The sequence below is a fragment of the Zophobas morio genome, unplaced genomic scaffold, assembly GCF_036711695.1.
Source record: "Zophobas morio isolate AGI-343-1 ecotype UQ-CSIRO unplaced genomic scaffold, CSIRO_AGI_Zmor_V1 ptg000075l, whole genome shotgun sequence".
In the NCBI taxonomy this organism is placed as follows: Eukaryota; Metazoa; Arthropoda; class Insecta; order Coleoptera; family Tenebrionidae; genus Zophobas; species Zophobas morio.
In genome coordinates, this window is record NW_026972180.1 from 84,223 (window position 1) to 100,814 (window position 16,592).

Here is a 16,592-nt window from a genome sequence, read left to right on the forward strand (position 1 = left end):
CGTCAATGAATTTTTTCAGAATTTTTAAACGACTTTTTCAAAAGTGAAAATTTTCCAATGGTCCCCCCTTCTTCAAATTTCGGCCAAATTTTGACATTTTCGAAACCTAACTGAGTACATTTTGTTGTAGATTTCGAGCTCTAGAACTCACTTCCGGCCTCGATTCTTTGATAGCTGCAACCGTTTTTCCAGAATCGACGGTTGAAATATCGAAATTTTTGAAAATTCGATAAATTAGTCATTTCGTACCGATTTTTTCGAAAATGTCGCTCCGCGACCATCAGCAGCCTATATTTTTGGAATCAGCACGTCGAGATCTACGTCCCTGAATTTTTTCAGAATTTTTAAACGACTTTTTCAAAAGTGAAAATTTTCAAATTTCGGCCAAATTTTGACATTTTCGAAACCTAACTGAGTACATTTTCTTGTAGATTTCGAGCTCTAGAACTCACTTCTGGCCTCGATTCTTTGATAGCTGCAACCGTTTTTCCAGAATCGACGGTTGAAATATCGAAATTTTTGAAAATTCGATAAATTAGGCATTTCGTACCGATTTTTTCGAAAATGTCGTTCCGCGACCATCAGCAGCCTATATTTTTGGAATCAGCACGTCGAGATCTACGTCCCTGAATTTTTTCAAAATTTTTTAACGACTTTTTCAAAAGTGAAAATTTTCCAATGGTCCCCCCTTCTTCAAATTTCGGCCAAATTTTTACATTTTCGAAACATAACTGAGTACATTTTCTTGTAGATTTCGAGCTCTAGAACTCACTTCCGGCCTCGATTCTTTGATAGCTGCAACCGTTTTTCCAGAATCGACGGTTGAAATATCGAAATTTTTGAAAATTCGATAAATTAGGCATTTCGTACCGATTTTTTTGAAAATGTCGCTCCGCGACCATCAACAGCCTATATTTTTGGAATCAACACGTCGAGATCTACGTCCCTGAATTTTTTCAGAATTTTTAAACGACTTTTTTAAAAGTGAAAATTTTCCAATGGTCCCTCCTTCTTCAAATTTCGGCTAAATTTTGACATTTTCGAAGCCTAACTGAGTACATTTTCTTGTAGATTTCGAGCTCTAGAACTCACTTCCGGCCTCGATTCTTTGATAGCTGCAACCGTTTTTCCAGAATCGACGGTTGAAATATCGAAATTTTTGAAAATTCGATAAATTAGGCATTTCGTACCGATTTTTTCGAAAATGTCGCACCGCGACCATCAACAGCCTATATTTTTGGAATCAGCACGTCGAGATCTACGTCCCTGAATTTTTTCAGAATTTTTAAACGACTTTTTTAAAAGTGAAAATTTTCCAATGGTCCCCCCCTCTTCAAATTTCGGCCAAATTTTGACATTTTCGAAACCTAACTGAGTACATTTTCTTGTACATTTCGAGCTCTAGAACTCACTTCTGGCCTCGATTCTTTGATAGCTGCAACCGTTTTTCCAGAATCGACGGTTGAAATATCGAAATTTTTGAAAATTCGATAAATCAGGCATTTCGTACCGATTTTTTCGAAAATGTCGCTCCGCGACCAACAGCAGCCTATATTTTTGGAATCAGCACGTCGAGATCCACGTCCCTGAATTTTTTCAGAATTTTTAAACGACTTTTTCAAAAGTGAAAATTTTCCAATGGTCCCCCCTTCTTCAAATTTCGGCCAAATTTTGACATTTTCGAAACCTAACTGAGTACATTTTCTTGTAGATTTCGAGCTCTAGAACTCAATTCCGGCCTCGATTCTTTGATAGCTGCAACCGTTTTTCCAGAATCGACGGTTGAAATATCGAAATTTTTGAAAATTCGATAAATCAGGCATTTCGTACCGATTTTTTCGAAAATCTAGCTCCGCGACCATCAGCAGCCTATATTTTTGGAATCAGCACGTCGAGATCTACGTCCCTGAATTTTTTCAGAATTTTTAAACGACTTTTTCAAAAGTGAAAATTTTCCAATGGTCCCCCCTTCTTCAAATTTCGGCCAAATTTTGACATTTTCGAAACCTAACTGAGTACATTTTCTTGTAGATTTCGAGCTCGAGAACTCAATTCCGGCCTCGATTCTTTGATAGCTGCAACCGTTTTTCCAGAATCGACGGTTGAAATATCGAAATTTTTGAAAATTCGATAAATTAGGCATTTCGTACCGATTTTTTCGAAAATGTCGCTCCGCGACCATCAGCAGCCTATATTTTTGGAATCAGCACGTCGAGGTCTACGTCCCTGAATTTTTTCAGAATTTTTAAACGACTTTTTCAAAAGTGAAAATTTTCCAATGGTCCCCCCTTCTTCAAATTTCGGCCAAATTTTGACATTTTCGAAACCTAACTGAGTACATTTTCTTGTACATTTCGAGCTCTAGAACTCACTTCCGGCCTCGATTCTTTGATAGCTGCAACCGTTTTTCCAGAATCGACGGTTGAAATATCGAAATTTTTGAAAATTCGATAAATTAGTCATTTCGTACCGATTTTTTCGAAAATGTCGCTCCGCGACCATCAGCAGCCTATATTTTTGGAATCAGCACGTCGAGATCTACGTCCCTGAATTTTTTCAGAATTTTTAAACGACTTTTTCAAAAGTGAAAATTTTCCAATGGTCCCCCCTTCTTCAAATTTCGGCCAAATTTTGACATTTTCGAAACCTAACTGAGTACATTTTCTTGTAGATTTCGAGCTCTAGAACTCACTTCCGGCCTCGATTCTTTGATAGCTGCAACCGTTTCTCCAGGATCGACGGTTGAAATATCGAAATTTTTGAAAATTCGATAAATTAGGCATTTCGTACCGATTTTTTCGAAAATGTCGCTCCGCGACCATCAGCAGCCTATATTTTTGGAATCAGCACGTCGAGATCTACGTCCCTGAATTTTTTCAGAATTTTTAAACGACTTTTTCAAAAGTGAAAATTTTCCAATGGTCCCTCCCCCCTTCTTCAAATTTCGGCCAAATTTTGACATTTTCGAAACCTAACTGAGTACATTTTCTTGTAGATTTCGAGCTCTAGAACTCACTTCCGGCCTCGATTCTTTGATAGCTGCTACCGTTTTTCCAGAATCGACGGTTGAAATATCGAAATTTTTGAAAATTCGATAAGTTAGGCATTTCGTACCGATTTTTTCGAAAATGTCGCTCCGCGACCATCAGCAGCCTATATTTTTGGAATCAGCACGTCGAGATCTACGTCCCTGAATTTTTTCAGAATTTTTAAACGACTTTTTCAAAAGTGAAAATTTTCCAATGGTCCCCCCTTCTTCAAATTTCGGCCAAATTTTGACATTTTCGAAACCTAACTGAGTACATTTTCTTGTAGATTTCGAGCTCTAGAACTCACTTCCGGCCTCGATTCTTTGATAGCTGCAACCGTTTTTCCAGAATCGACGGTTGAAATATCGAAATTTTTGAAAATTCGATAAGTTAGGCATTTCGTACCGATTTTTTCGAAAATGTCGCTCCGCGACCATCAGCAGCCTATATTTTTGGAATCAGCACGTCGAGATCTACGTCCCTGAATTTTTTCAGAATTTTTAAACGACTTTTTCAAAAGTGAAAATTTTCCAATGGTCCCCCCTTCTTCAAATTTCGGCCAAATTTTGACATTTTCGAAACCTAACTGAGGACATTTTCTTGTAAATTTCGAGCTCTAGAACTCACTTCCGGCCTCGATTCTTTGATAGCTGCAACCGTTTTTCCAGAATCGACGGTTGAAGTATCGAAATTTTTGAAAATTCGATAAATTAGGCATTTCGTACCGATTTTTTCGAAAATGTCGCTCCGCGACAATCAACAGCCTATATTTTTGGAAACAGCACGTCGAGATCTACGTCCCTGAATTTTTTCAGAATATTTAAACGACTTTTTTAAAAGTGAAAATTTTCCAATAGTCCACCCTTCTTCAAATTTCGCCGAAATTTTGACATTTTCGAAACCTAACTGAGTACATTTTCTTGTAGATTTCGAGCTCTAGAACTCACTTCCGGCCTCGATTCTTTGATAGCTGCAACCGTTTTTCCAGAATCGACGGTTGAAATATCGAAATTTTTGAAAATTCGATAAATTAGGCATTTCGTACCGATTTTTTTGAAAATGTCGCTCCGCGACCATCAACAGCCTATATTTTTGGAATCAGCACGTCGAGATCTACGTCCCTGAATTTTTTCAGAATTTTTAAACGACTTTTTTAAAAGTGAAAATTTTCCAATGGTCCCCCCTTCTTCAAATTTCGGCTAAATTTTGACATTTTCGAAACCTAACTGAGTACATTTTCTTGTAGATTTCGAGCTCTAGAACTCACTTCCGGCCTCGATTCTTTGATAGCTGCAACCGTTTTTCCAGAATCGACGGTTGAAATATCGAAATTTTTGAAAATTCGATAAATTAGGCATTTCGTACCGATTTTTTCGAAAATGTCGCTTCGCGACCATCAACAGCCTATATTTTTGGAATCAGCACGTCGAGATCTACGCCCCTGAATTTGTTCAGAATTTTTAAACGACTTTTTCAAAAGTGAAAATTTTCCAATGGTCCCCCCTTCTTCAAATTTCGGCCAAATTTTGACATTTTCGAAACCTAACTGAGTACATTTTCTTGTAGATTTCGAGCTCTAGAACTCACTTCCGGCTTCGATTCTTTGATAGCTGCAACCGTTTTTCCAGAATCGACGGTTGAAATTTCGAAATTTTTGAAATTTCTATAAATTAGGCATTTCGTACCGATTTTTTCGAAAATGTCGCTCCGCGATCATCAACAGGCTATATTTTTGGAATCAGCACGTCGAGATCTACGTCCCTGAATTTTTTCAGAATTTGTAGACGACTTTTTTAAAAGTGAAAATTTTCCAATGGTCCCCCCTTCTTAAATTTTTTTGGATTTGTTTATACGGGGTGTCTCAAGGAAATAATAACTGAGTCAATTTAATTGATTAAATCAAGAATTGCAAAACTGAATACTTTGAAATCTTGCAGACCTTTTGCAGTTATTGTAAGAATCTTAACTTTTTAATCAAAATGTATCTGTTTATCAACCCCAAAAAGTTCGTTACGTCATTTCAGAATTTTGCGGAAAAAATCCTTTCGGGAATATGCAAAATATGATCAGATTATACTTGTAATTTATATCATTGCACTCATATTTTTTGGGTCTGCTTGTACAGGGTGGCTCAAAAAAATTAATGAATCAGTCACGTTATTATTGATCAAATTACAAACGAGCCGTGACTTCCAGAGTGAAAGCGAATTTATTGAAATATCCCGTCACATGACTCTAATGAGAAGAATCTAGGATAGACATAAAGACACGATTCTAAAAGCGAGGGAAGTACCGTCTAAATTCTTTAGACCAATTTTTTTAACGTTCCATACATAGGTACATATCTTTATTTTACCTTAGAAGGATTCTCATAAAAAATAAAATTTTACAATTTTTTCTAAACAGCTGGGTTTGCTTTATTGTTCTTCAGGGGTGAGGGAAGTTTTGTTGAAGTAACCTTTGACCAATTTTTTTTGAGTAACTAAAATTGGTAGCGACAGCATATTTTACTTGTGGTAATATTTTTGACTTGATACTTTTTGCATTGAAACCGCATTATAACTTGAATCTGAGACAGACGGTTTTTCCATTTGTTTAATTTTCTTTTCTTATGTCTAGCTTATTATCTGACTGATTTAATTGTCACACACCTCCAGCACACTCAGATGTCCGTTTAAGTGACGAACGTATCGATGTACGTCATCTTTTGAAGAAAACAATTTAGAGCAAAACAAGGTGGGTCTCGGATGGAATGTACTTCGGAGTACCTCGAACCACCCGCCCCCTGGTTGTTTTCGCGGTAAGAATTTAGTTGAACGAATAAAGACAAAAAAAAACTCTCATTCCGGACGTGGGCGAAACGGGTCGTGCTAGTTGTGATCGGTGTTAATGTGAAAGAATTGGGGGAAAGGAAAGGAAAGAAAAGTAGGAAGTACGATGGTTATTAAAGATGTATAACTTTCGATACCACCAGTCTGTCGCCCGTTACGGCGCATCGGCCAATACGTTTCGCTTTCAATAAGGTTTTCGGTAGGTACATGCACATAAAGTGTGTCAGGGGAGAAAGTGCTCCGGGCCAAGGTGACATGGCACCAATGTGGGCCACTGCGCAATTAAAACAACACCGTGTGCGGGACTCATGACATAATAACAATAATAACAATCGGCAGGCAGGACCGGCTTCAGAATCCTGTGTGCTCTGTTTTCAAAACAACAAAGCAATTTGAAAATGTAGTGTAGAAATTAACACACAGTCATAAAATCTTTCGCAAACTAAAATTTAACTAATACAGTCGATCATAGAACTTCCATTATAATGAATGTAAAATAATGATCGCTAAAATGTTTTTAAAAACTGGTAACAAATTAAGCCGAACAATTTAACAGAACTTAACAATTTTAATAGAAATATGGGACTTAAATTTGAAATCTTGTCTGATACGCTGCCCCGGTACGACACCTATGGGTTTTCTGGTATGTGCGGCGATGATGGGTGCTCATCGTTCGCTAGAAAAAATCCTGGAAGCGGATGTCGTGATGGGTGTTCCAGAACAAATCTAGAAGCGGTGACGGAGACCTTCGAGAAAGACCGCGTGGCTCTTTAAATGGGAACCCCAGTTGGAAGCAGGCTTGCAATCCAGACAATGGGAGAAGTATAGTCTAGTCAAATCCATTCCAGTCGAGTCGGAATTATTCTGTACATAATCGCTGTATAATTAGTCGTGTAAAATTGAGTTACTAAGAAATAAATTGTTGAGTTTTACCCACGCCGATTTTAAATACCCGTCCAACGTAACAATATCTTTTAGTTTAGTTTCTCTGTTTCACTCTCACGTCTATAGCTTCACAAGGGTTATCGCTATTTATCTTAAATTACGAGTACAATAAATTATTTTCAGTCCATTCTTGAATTGCACCTCTGCTATTACATTACACACGGTAGACGTGATTAAATTGTTACGTTATATTATAAATCAAGATTCAAGGCGACTCAGTCCACTTTTCCGAAAATTTAGGAATACAATACTTTTATTATTACCATTACACTGCATCTATTCAAACTGATATACGTATATTCAAAAATGTTGATAAGGCCATGACAAAATTTTGTAACAGAACTCACTTAAAACAAACGCGTAGCACGTTTTTACCTTTACTTGAACATTACGTAGGCACATACGGAAAAAAATCAAATTCACAAATTCAATTTTTTTAATTTTCCGAAAGAACTGGTTTGATATACTGTACTTTATGGACGACGGTAGTTCTGTCGAAATAAATATCGAGCCTTTTTTTTCTTTTGTGCTACGATTAGTATTAACTATGTTGATGACGTCATCATAAATTTTGTATCGGTCAAATTAAGAACGAGTCTTTGTTTAATAATGGTATTCAAAACATTTCGTTCGACTGTAGTAGATTCTGAAAAGTGAAAAATTGAAAATTAAAATAATGGAAAAATACAGAAATCAAGAAATGGAAAAACTGAGGTTGTGAAATACAAAAATTGAAAAATAAAGAAGAATCTAAAAGTTCCAATAATCGCAAAACTGAAAAATTAAAGCTTTTAAAACCGAGATACTAGAAAATCAACCTGACCTGATCTAGCCTGACCTGACCTGACCTGACCTGACCTGACCTGACCTGACCCTCCATGACCTGACAAGCATCGGATCACCGCTTTGAGTGTGAGGGAAGTACTGCATAATTTCTTTAGACCAATTTTTTCAGTTTATTATCGAAATTTATCAAAAAAACATAGGTTATCTGGTAAGTTGCTCGCGCAGGCGAAGTTTTACAAAGATATTACAACTGAAAATAATAATACAAGATAAATTTTTATTTTAACTGGAAAAGGTGAGGTGGGAAAAATATTAAACTCGAATACCATTTATTGCAATTATTTAAAATTTGGAACAAAGTTTGATCAATTTGAGATGCATAATAGAGATTTGTTTTCCGAATTACATGTTATGAAAAACTAATGTTTTTTCAGATGTCTTTGGCGAGAAACCTTTATAAAAAACATTACTCCCTGAAATGAGCAGTTTACTGACACGTATATTAACTTCGATTGGTACAGTGTAATACTAAAAATAGCAGTACTGTTTTTCTGGGAAAATGGCGTGAGCCGTGATTTAATCACTAAAATAATTGAAAGATTCATTAATTTTTTTGGGTCACCCTGTCCTGTATAAGTAAATCTAAAAAATATGAATTCAATGAGAAATCACAAGTCACAAGTATAGACTGATCATATTTTACACATTTTAGATACGATGGGAAACGCATGAAAAGTCGAGAAAATGTAAGTTACGCTCGGGAAGTAAAAATATGAGGGAGTTGAGTAGTTTACTATTATTGATTGAAATGGTATTAAATTATTATTTAACAACATTTTGAAATTATAACATCAAACTGTTGCTGCGGATGCGGTGCATTAAACAAAGTTGCGTTTTACCATCTGCACATTTCTGCAAAACATTTAGAATTTCATAGCGATCAGTCCAGTAGTTTCGGAGATCATCCATCTAATAAAGTCGCCAAAATACGACAGACAGACAAAAACGGTAGATTTCTTATTCGTACTCTAGCATACATAAAATTATTACAATACTTAATTAGTTTAGTCTGGGGAAGTAAAAATTGGTTTAAAGTTGTTTAAACAGAACTGCCCTCGTCTCTGAAGAACAACTAATGCACATAAGAGCGTATTTTTGAATAACGATTTACATGTTTAGCATATTTTTAAATTTTAATTGTGTTAAAGTAATACTATCGAAGTTGCTCTACCATAAGAAGTTCACAAAAATTAAATATATCGTTCTTAAAGTAAAAGAAAAAACATGTTCGAAGGCTATTTCGACAGAACTTCCCCCGACTCTGAAGTGCAACTCAACAAATACCTCCTTGAAAAATTGTAAAAAACAATAGCGATTTTTGTGTTCTGATAACCTCTATCAAGTAAAAATCGGTGGCGTAAATAATACTCCTGCATGTTTTTTTGCCTTGAATTTTTTTTTTTATTTCTTCAGTTTCTCGATTTACAATTTTTCAAGCTATCAAGTTTACATTTTTCAGTTTGAATTTTTCAACTTCAACTTTCGAATACTTAAATTTTTTAGATTTTGCAATTTTTCGATTTGAGTCCTCGAGTTATCAGTTTGTAATTTTTCAATTTTTAATGTTGGTTTTTTATTTTCTTTGTGTTTTCAATTTTTCGGTTTCTCAATGTTCCGATTTTATAATTTTTCTTTTTTTCAATGTAAAATGTTCGGAATTTTCAATTTTTGTATTTGCAATTTTTCGAGTTTTCATGTTTTCAATTTTTCGATTTGCAATTTTTCGTTTCAGTTTCTTATTTTCTTCATGTTTTCAATTTGTCTGTTTTCCAATGTTCTGATTTTATGATTTTTCTTTTTTTTAATAGGGAATTTTTCCATGTTTCATTCCTTCAACTTTTAGATCTTTTAATTTTTCGTTTCTTCAATTTTTGATTTGCAATTTTTCTAGTTTTCATTTTTAAATATGTAATAACACTTGATTTTTAAAATTTTTCACTTTTTCGATATTACGATTTTAGAATTTTTTCAAATTATTGGATTTTAACACTTTTTCATTTATCCGACTTTCAGATTTTTTTATTTTTAATCTTTCAATTTTTCGATTCTTTAACTTTTCATTTCTTCAAATTTTCGATTTGCAATTTTTCGTTTTCGTTTTTCATTTTCTTCATTTTTACAATTTCTCGTTTTTTCAATTTTTTCGATTTGCAATTTTTCAGTTTTTCATTTTTTCTTTGGTTCTTCATTTTTACGACATACAACTCTTCGAGTTTTTATTTTTAAATTTTTCAGTTTTTCGATTTTCAGTTTCACGAGTTTTAAATATTTCGTTTTTTCAATTTTAGATTTTTCTGTTTCTCAATTTTTCAATGTTTCGTTTCTTCAATTTTTGATATGCAATCTTTCTAGTTTTCATTTTAGATATGGATCTAATAATAATTTTAATTTTTTAAAATTCTGTCACTGTTACAGTTTTACTAGTTTTGATCAGTAGATTTTAAAAGATTTTCATTCATTCGATCTTCAATGTTTCGATTTTTAATTTTTCAATTTCTCGATATTTAAATTTTCAATTTTTCGACCTTTCAGTGTTACAGTTTTTCGATTTTACGATTTTGACGATTCTAAAATTTTTCGATTTTACAACTTTGCGCTCTTCAAACTTTTGTTACTTACTTTAATTCGTTATTTCTTTTTTCCAATTTTTCGATTCATAATTTTTTCCGATTTTTAAGTTTCCCGATTTTTAGTTTTCCAATGTTTCAGTTTCTCATTTGTTCGGTTCTTCCATTTGCATTTTTTCCATTTTTCACTTTTTCGATTTTTTAGCTTTTCGATTTTTCAACTTTTCGAATTGAAAAAAGGAAAAACAGCAAAACTGAAAAATTAAATATGAAAAAACAAAAAAGTATAAAATCAAAACTTTGAAAAATACAAAAACTGAACAAACGAAAAATCAAAAAATCGATGGATTAAAACTGAGAAACTCAAAAATGGAAATATTGAACATTAAAGAAATTAGAAAATCAGATAATTGAAAATCCAAAAATTGCAAAATTGAAAAATTTTAAAATTGGAAAAATGGGAAATTGGAAAAATGGGAAATTGAGAATCCCAAAATTATAAAATGAACAGCAGGAACATTGAAAATGTCGAGAAATTGAAAAAATGGAAAAATTGAAAAATGAAAGAAGGTGAAAAAACGAGAAAATGTGATATAAAAAATTGTAAAATCGAATAAAAAGTACAAACGAAAAATGTAATATCAAAAAATATGTCGAAGGTAAATAAATCCAGATTTTTCGAAATATTATAAAAACCGATTTGAATGGATGCTGTGCCACACTAATAATAACAGTACTGTTTTCCCAAATTTTCGGTAATTTAATTATAATTTCACTTACAAATTAAAGTGCAAAATCTTGTTATACAATTTTGGTTGTTTTTCCAAAGATCTGTATGTGTAGGGTGAAAATTTAAAACGGATTCTTTCACCACAAATGCACGAGTATCTTATTTTACAAAAATAAAAACAAATTTACTATTGTAAATTTTGAAGATGGGAAATTTTTAATTCCTATAAAAATAGTGCCTCGTTCTGAGCAACGTGAAAACATGCATCGGTTCATTCATTAATTATTATCTTTGTAAATGATTGTAATAACTAAAACCACGTTGTTAAAATACCAATAGGACGCTTATAATGTTCTCCTTTTGGTTTTTTTGGCAATAATAATAATTTTCTAGGTTACAGAGAGATGCATAAACGAGTTTGTTAATCTTTTATTTAATTTTATTACGGTTAAGTAAAAAGTAAAATGTATCTCATTACATAATATACACCTCCCCTCTTCTTCATCGAGCGAATCTGTGCCCTGAGGCATTTCCCTCACGCGCTACCATCTGAAGCCGGCCCTGTCGGGGGTCGGCGGCCCAGTTTTTCGACGGATATGCACAAAACTTTCCGCAGTCGTAATCGCCGAGACGACTCCATCTCAACGCGTTATTTTCGGGTAGTGGGTACGCATAAAACGCGCACCATCGAACCAAATTCCCATAAACGTCCGCGATGCCTCTCGCATCAATACTAACTTAAGGTTGGTTCTTCCTTGAACGCTTTACACGGATCTGTAACATACATTTTCGAATATATGGTAATTATGCGCAAACATAAAAAATAATTAACTTCTTCGCACCTTCTAGTGTTATTTTTTTTTTTTTAGTTAATGCTATTCTTTCTCTTTTTCTTCCAGCTCTGAACGCGATGTTCCTCGTCGTCGTCGTCGTCGTCGTCGTCCTCGTTAGCGTGTCACCGGCGTGCGCGAGCGGCGGCTTCCCCAAGTTCCCCGCCGACGCGTGCGGCCGCCGCGCCATCCCCTGGAAGCCTGAGCGGGAGCCGCGCGTGGTGGGCGGCGAGGAGCCGCCGTACGGCGCCGTCCCCTGGCAGGTAGAGCTGCGCTTCGGCGACCGCCACCAGTGCGGCGGGGCTCTGATCAGCGTGCGCCTGGTGCTGACGGCGGCTCACTGCTGGCTCGAGGGCCTGGTGGTGGTGGCCGGCGCGCACGGGCCCCCAGGCACCGCCCCCTACGAGCAGGTGCTGCGGGTGGAGCGCGCCATCCAACATCCGGACTTCCGCAAGCTGGGGCCGTACAGCCACGACATCGCCGTGCTGCTCCTCGCCGCTCCCGGCGTGCGCTTCAACATACTGGTCAAGCCGGCGTGCTTCGCCTACGAGTCGCCGCCACCGGGCACATGGTGTGAGGTGTCGGGTTGGGGCGCCAGCGACCCCTCGACGCCGGACAGGCTTTCGCCGGTGCTGAGGTCGGCGGCAGTGCCGCTGCTCTCCCTGGAGACGTGCCGGAAGGACGGCGTCTACGGCGGACGGCAGCAGCCGATCTTGGACTCGATGCTGTGCGCGGGACACTTGAGAGGAGGAATTGACGCGTGCGGAGGTGATTCGGGTGGGCCGCTAGTCTGTGAGAGGGACGGGAGGCACGAACTGACGGGAATCGTGTCCTGGGGAGACGGTTGCGCGAAAAAAGACAGACCGGGGGTCTACACGAGAGTGGCTAGCTTTTTGCCGTGGATCAGGGAATCCGCCCGGGAGTTTGGAGTGGACTACGATTTCTGAGTGGTAGACCGTTTATTTTTCTGTCTTGTACAATTTATAATACTGATCGAGTGACATTTTTTGGGGACGGGACTATGGTCGGAGCCAGAGTCGTAGCAAAAGCCTAAGTGTTGGGGGGCAATCCAAACAGTTTTGCCAGTTTTGCACAAAAAATGCCAGTTAATTCGATAAATATACATTTGGTAAAAATGTTTCCAATATCTACAATTAACTCTGTCACAAATCTGTGGCAGAAGGCAAAAGGCCGTAAGTTCGAAATCTAATCTTTTTCAGGAAATTTAAACAAAGCAAAACTTTTCCTAAACGATAAATTTGAAGCTACAATCAAATAATGATTTTTTTTGTTTTGTTTAAAAAATAAGCTTTGTAATAATATGTCAACATATGCTGTTTTATTTCTCTTAGCACAAACCAACATAAAGGTATAACTTTTGATGTTATTTTAAATTTATTGCATAATGTTACGGCTAAAAGGTATATCTTCATTTATTCCCTTATGTTAGATCATGTTTATGAAAATCAAATACTTCTTTTAACTTAAGATACTTTTATATTTTTCCAATCTTTTTATTCAAGTCATTATTACAACCCAGAATTATTACTCTTAGTGAAAACAAAACAAAAAATTACATTCCTCAAATATAGCATTAACAATAAAACTAACATCAAAAAACTAAGAATTTCATTTGCAAAAACATAGCATGGACATTAAAATTCTACATCACTTAACGCTATCATTAATAAAGTCTTAACAACTTTAATAACTTCTTTTTTTTTCTTTTCATTTATTTTCCCTCCAGTTAAATGTAAAAAAATTAAGACAAGGTCGGTTGCAACCAATGTAAGTTTTTTCGCGTAAAATTAATAACTTGAAATTCGTCATTATCTAATGTATATTTCAATTTTATTATTCCAAATTCATATCTTAACCATTTCGAAGTCCTCCATGATCTTTTGACTCTTTTTACTTGCCGAGCGTAAGCTAAGGAAGTATAATAGGTCGAGTTCATCGGACGAAGTGCAACTTTCATATTTTCTTGATGTTTCATGACTCCCAGAGTACTAAGTGATCTCTAGTTTCTGTTCAGTAGTTCAGTCTGTCTGACTGTCTGGTGTCTGTACCTATTTTTATTAGACAAATAACTTCCGAAACTATTGGACCACTTTTTGCCAAATTTTGAACGCATATTAGTAGAGACAAGCAGATATGCACTAAAGATAAAGCATACTCCTATATTATATGCACTAACATATGTTTTAAAAAACAAGCAAAATATCACTAATTTAAAAATATGCCGTACAAACCCAAAAATAAAAAGTTACTTTCCTTGAAATTTTATTATCCTAGATAACTCGTTACTGAAATATAATGAAAGAAAATGGAAAAAAAAACTACAATAATGATTGGTATTATTACTTCCCGAACGTAAGCTAAGGAAGTGTTGTAATCGAGTCCATCGTAATCGGTCGAATTGCCACTTTCATCTTTTCTCGACTGAATGACTTCTAGAGTCATCAGTTTTATTAGACACGTAATCTCCGAAACTACCGGACCTATATTGTTGTCAAGTTTTGTACGTAGGTACATTAGGAATATCATGTAGAATTGTAGATGGTTAAACGCTAACTAAAATTTGGGTAATCAACCCCAGCAACAATTTGATGGGGTCATTCCAATGAATTGTATTTTTAAATTATTTGAATGTTATACAAAAATATATTTCTATACTTGTAGTGAACAAATCCGCTTTCAATTTTTTTGCTAAACATTCAAATTTTTGTAAAAACAATTGCACGGAATAATTGCATTATATTATCACCACGGTATGTAAGTCCTCGTGGCGCAGTGGTTATATCAGGGTGAACGGCGACCTGCGGTCGTGACTTCGTGGGTTCGATTGCGAACCTGGGGTGGGATTTTGTTTCTATGACGATAAAATATCGGTTCCGATAAAGTGGGGTCCTCTTTTTCTTTCGCATCTGAAATTTATATTTTCGTCCTTGTCATTTATCGCTTCGTTTCGTTTCGGTCGAAATAAAATCCCACCCCATGTCCTTTATTTTTATTTCTTGCATTGATAATACGCCGTGACTACTTTTGTTTTATGCTGTGTAATGTTATCCATGTTGATGGCATCATCACCATTTTTTTGTTAGTCAAATATAGAACGAGTCACCTCATTTTCACGAAAATGTGAAGAATACGCACGTCTTTTTAAAATAATGATAAAATAAGAATTATAATAATCAGATTGTGTTTTAGTTAATAATTTTAATCCTCGGTTTTGAGAAGACTTAACTCATTCAAATCAAACTAATTTCTATGTGACATTCTTTGGATGTATAAACATAAATAAACACTTGAGCTTCAGATTGCTATTACCTAGTGCTGAAATACATTTTATTCCGTTAGTTATGTGGTTTAAATATATTTTTGATTGTCTGTACGGCGCAGGGGCTGCGGGGGTGTTATTTTTACTTTACAACGATTATCACAAAACGAAAATCTTAAAATCAAATTTTATAATTATAATTAAAAAGCTGGATTTATCGGATTATACTTATAGCCTTCGACCAATTTTTTATTGATCAAATTAAGGACCCCATTTTCTAAAAAATGTGAAAATATCCAGGTCTTTATTTAATTATGATTAAATAAGGATAATAATAATCATGTTCCATTGTGGTTTAGTTAATAATTCTAGTTATCTGTTTTGAGGAGACAACTCATTCAAATTAAATAAATTTCCACCTAACATTCTTTCGATGTATAAACATAAACAATCGAAGTTACGTATGAACACTGATAATACTACCCCCTTTTCCGTTGATTATTTGCTTTGAATATATTTCATATTGTCCGTGTGTCTACGGACGGCGTCTCCTTGGAATTTGCGCCCGTGCGGAGCAAGGGGTTCGGAGTGTTATTTACACCACTGGTTTTTACTATATATCTAAAGGTTATCAGAAAACAAAAATTTGTTATAATTTTTCAAAGAAGCGGAATTTGTTGGACTGTGTACTTCAAGGGCGAGGGAAGTTGTGTCTAAGTAATCTTGGACCAATTTTTTTGGTTTAGCAGTAATATTATTTACAGTCAAGTCTGCATCCTGACGTTAAAAAAAAGAAATATCTTCTCTCTTTTTTTATCGTGATTTTTATACTCTAATAATTCTTTTGATTAAATCGGCTTTCGTATATCTACTAATACATTGAATTTTTAATTTTCTTTGTATATCTCTCCATTTACATATATATTATGGCTACCAATTTATTAGTAAAAACATGTTTCAATAATACTGCGCATTCTAAAAGCGTAGCTGTTCATAAACAGTTCGTTTTTTTGTAATTGTATATTAGTAAACCTGTTTTATGTAATTGCATGTTTATGGTTAAATTGTGTGTGATACCACATTCACTTAATAATAATTCACAGTTAATTGAGTTTCTACACTTCTTACATGTTTTATCATATACTCCTAGATTTTTATAACAGTGAAATTCATGTGAATTGTTGTATAACTTTGCTCAACCAAATTTACTTCGAAAAAGAAATTCTTAGCATTCCTAATTTTGCTAAATTTACAATATTCTCTGCTTGTTTTCTAAAATACAAAAATACTGATTCATATTTTTATTTTATACTTATACATAGTTGTTTTTCCCTTTTACCCACAATTTTTTTTATGGTAAAGTGTACTTTTACAAACTCTTACGTCATTTTTACCCACAGTTCAGTCATTTTTTATACCTAACTACGGAAACCGAAGTGGTGGTAGAAATGGAAATATTTACTCTTACGATATTCGCTGCTTCACGCTTCACTACATTTCAAATTAATAAAACTTGGTGGGAAGTAAACTAGAT

General features: G+C 35.0%; 1 protein-coding gene across 1 annotated transcript; it reads left to right on the top strand.

The window, feature by feature from the left end:
* The first annotated feature begins 11,661 nt into the window (after positions 1-11,661).
* On the top strand, positions 11,662-12,870 carry LOC135143767 (transmembrane protease serine 3-like). Its single transcript, XM_064075709.1, has 2 exons — positions 11,662-11,748; positions 11,848-12,870. The coding sequence occupies exon 2, from the start codon at positions 11,859-11,861 to the stop codon at positions 12,723-12,725; it is 867 nt and encodes a 288-aa protein (XP_063931779.1). The 5' UTR covers positions 11,662-11,748; positions 11,848-11,858; the 3' UTR covers positions 12,726-12,870.
* Positions 12,871-16,592: the final 3,722 nt, after the last annotated feature.

Coding starts and splice junctions, on each gene's coding strand:
- LOC135143767 (XM_064075709.1), top strand. CDS start 11,859: ATGTTCCTCGTCGTCGTCGTCGTCGTCGTCGTCCTCGTTAGCGTGTCA.